At 40.2% G+C, this 3,351-nt stretch overlaps 1 protein-coding gene across 1 annotated transcript; it reads left to right on the top strand.

Annotated features, from left to right (window-relative positions):
* Positions 1-445: 445 nt before the first annotated feature.
* Smim9 (small integral membrane protein 9) lies at positions 446-1,614 on the top strand. Its single transcript, XM_008842060.1, has 2 exons — positions 446-644; positions 1,490-1,614. Exons 1-2 carry the CDS (start codon positions 446-448, stop codon positions 1,612-1,614), a joined length of 324 nt encoding a protein of 107 aa, XP_008840282.1.
* The last annotated feature ends 1,737 nt before the right edge of the window (positions 1,615-3,351 follow it).

Genomic DNA, 3,351 nt, shown 5'->3' with positions numbered 1-3,351 from the left:
TGCCTCAAGCTTATTCTAGAAGAAATGAGGTTGAATCAGAGTGCTCAAAAGGGAAGCTTAGTAGGACATGAGATCAGAGAAGTAACCAGACGTAATCTAACTAGTATTTGCAGGATCTGGTTGCTTACTTCAGAAAAGGCTGAAGAGAAACAAGAACAGAGATGATAGTAAGGGGTCATGTGAAGTCCATGAAGTTAACAGGATTTCTCTGATGAATAAGATGTAGTATTGAAAGGTAAGAAAGTTCACTTTCAAGGCACAAGGCCTGATAGAACACAATGTTTTTTTGGAGGGTGGGGAATACATTTTGCTTTGGAGAATCACTGGCCGTATTCAGGATTCACAAGTATAAATCCGTGAATTATCCTTGTGTTTGGTAGGTGGAAAATTTTTGCAATGAGAACTGAACTTCCATGTTCTGACTTTTCAGACAGAGCAGGAATTCATGAAGCCTTTCAAGTTGCTCTGCATAGGATTGTTGCTGAACCCTCTCAATTGCCTCTTGTTGGAGAGAGCTGACCCTCTTTCACCTTTATCTACCTTTGAAGTGAAAGGAAATGCAGGATTCAAATCACGCTCAGTGAGTGTATTTGCTGTTAAGATGAATGATCCTGACTTCAGAAGCCCTAAGAGTCATATCTCAGGTCAGGAAAAATTGATTTCATGTTTTTTTGACAAATGCTCCCAGAGAACAAGGGGGACCATTAAAGTTGTTCTGGGGGAAGAGTAAGGGAAGATTTCACAAAAGAGGTAAAATCGAAAATAAAGACAATAGTTGACTGATCCAGAGTGAGGATCCTCAAAGGTGTATTTCCATCAGGCACATACATACTGGTCAGATCTGCCCTGGAGCTCCAGGTGTATAAAGGGTTATGCTGGCAAGCACTCTGAACTTCATGGAGTAAACAGTTTTGTTTACCCTGGTGGCCTCGTTCCTTGGCGTCACCTTTCCTTCCTCTCCAAACCTGAATTCTAAAGGGAAGACCCAACATCTCCAGCTTTATAATTATCAGCAGACTTTCCCAAAAGTTATTTTTTTCCAGTTGCACTGGCCCTTTCCTCTTCTACACATAGAGCTGATGGCCTTCTCTTTTCTTTTCCTGGGACATTGACTCCCTTCAACTTCCTGTAAAACATTCAGACATACTCTAGGTAACAACACTTTAAAAGTTTTTGGTATCATACATGCAAGCAATATACACATACACATAAAATAAAAATAATAATAAATAAATAAAAGTTTTTGGTATCAGTTTCTGCTCCTCTTTCACAAAGTAGCCCTTCAGATATTTGAGGTGGATGTAATTCACCTAAGGATACTTTCTAAAACAATGTATATAGCTTGAGGCAGCATGCATATGTCATGTGCTCTGGGTAACTCTAAGAACATAATCTCTGAAGCAACTGTTTGAATTTGAACTCAGGTTCAAATACCAATTGCCTCATTGACTCGACATCTCCTCAATGAATGCACATCCTCTTTCTGCAGGAAACCACAGGTCTTGGATGGGCAAGCACCTGTCAGAATTCTTCAGGTGCTCCATACCTCCAGCAGCCATTTTTCCTTTTTTTGTCATCATAGCATCAGTGGGAATCCTCTGCTGGATCACGTAAGCTACTGTGGGATGGGGTGTTAAGAGGAGAGAAGAAACGTAAGGGGGATGGGGAAGGGAACACTCAGGCGCTCCATCCGCTGTTCATTGGAAATTAAGGGAGAGCTTAAAGGAAAAACACTTTGGTAGCAAAACTCTGAAAGGGCCTTTTAAAAAGTCTCTTTAAGAGCACTCGCTGCAGGCTGGAGAGATGACTCAGTGGTTAAGAACATTGGCTGCTCTTGCAGAAGAGCCAGGTTTGGTTTTCAGTACCCACATGACAACTAACAATCTTCCCTAACTCCGGTTTCAGGGGATGTGATGTCTTCTTCTGGCCCCCACAGGCATTCCATGCATGAGTGCACTTACATATATGCAGGAAAAAACACTCATACACATAAAATACAAGCAAATAACCAAAAAGATTTTTTTTAAAAAACAAGCACTTGCTGCTCTTCCAGAGGACCTGCATTCAATTTCTAGCACCCATGTCAGGTGACTCACAGTCACCTGTAACTTCACCTTCAGAGGATCCAATGCCCTCTTCTGGCCTCTGTGGGCACCTGCACACACATGGTGCATACACACATACACACACACACACACACACACACACACACACAAATTTTTAAAAGTAAATTAAAGAAGTCTTTTCAACTTTCTCTTTTCTGCCCTTATCCATTGCCAATGACTAACAGTTTATTAACTTCATTATCCTAATTTCCTTTCCCTTTGACTCAGAAAGTACATTTGGAAAATACACCACTAACTGTGCTCTACCACTACCTGAAAATATTTTTTAAAAATTTTTATATGTATGAGTGCTATGCTTGCATGTATGTAAGTGCACTCATGTTGTGCAATGCCCAAAGAGGACAGAAGAGGCCATAGGATCTCCTGGAACTAGGATTACAGACAGTTGTTAGCTGCCTATGGGTGCTGCAGTTTGAACTGAGGTGTTCTGCAAGAGCAACCAACGCTCTAAACCACTGAGCCATATTTCCACCCTGAAAATATTTTTATATAAATCATACAAAGTCAAAGATATTCCAAAGGAAAACAAAATAGTTCAACTAAATTGAATCAGCATTTAGCAAGAGATGACTATTTTCCTGTCTCTGTTTCTGTCTTTATTGTTCTAAATACATAGAAAGTGATTACAAATTGATAGGTCAGTATACGGTAGGAGTCAGAGTACAAGGAGGAGCCTATGACAGCTATCAAGGGTATTAAAAGAAATGAGATCAGAGAATAATTGGCCACTTTTCAAGAGTAAATAGATGGGAGTAGAAAGTAGTAATGTGGTTCCTTCAGGATTCAAGTTTATTGCCACAAGTTCGTGTTAAAAGAGTAATAAACAGTATTTAGATCTTTAAGCTTCCATTAGTCCACCAGCTTTGAAGGCCCTTAAGGCAGACATGTTCCTCAAAACTTGCTGCACATGCAGCCATACAGAAGATATAAACATAGAAAATAAAGTAATGGATTGGAAGAGCTTTCCAGACAGTGGACAGCGGGCAGGAAAAGTTCTCCTGGAATGCAGAATCTCAGCCTGACCAAGGTCTTCTTAGTAAGACTCCTGTGTGTCTCTCATTGCTCCTCTTTGCAAACAGTAATGTTGATGCTGGTTACCCTCTTCTCGCCATCATTGTTTTAGAGCATGGAGATCGAGACAGATAACTTCTTTTTAGTTTATAGATCACTTAGCCAAACAGAAACACTTCTAGACTAGAGAAAAGTAACTATTACCCAGATACTC

Source organism: Nannospalax galili, unplaced genomic scaffold (assembly GCF_000622305.1).
Source record: "Nannospalax galili isolate Female #2095 unplaced genomic scaffold, S.galili_v1.0 scaffold880, whole genome shotgun sequence".
Taxonomy (NCBI): Eukaryota; Metazoa; Chordata; class Mammalia; order Rodentia; family Spalacidae; genus Nannospalax; species Nannospalax galili.
Note: the sequence above shows the minus strand (reverse complement) of the source record. Positions and strands in the feature narration are given on the sequence as shown.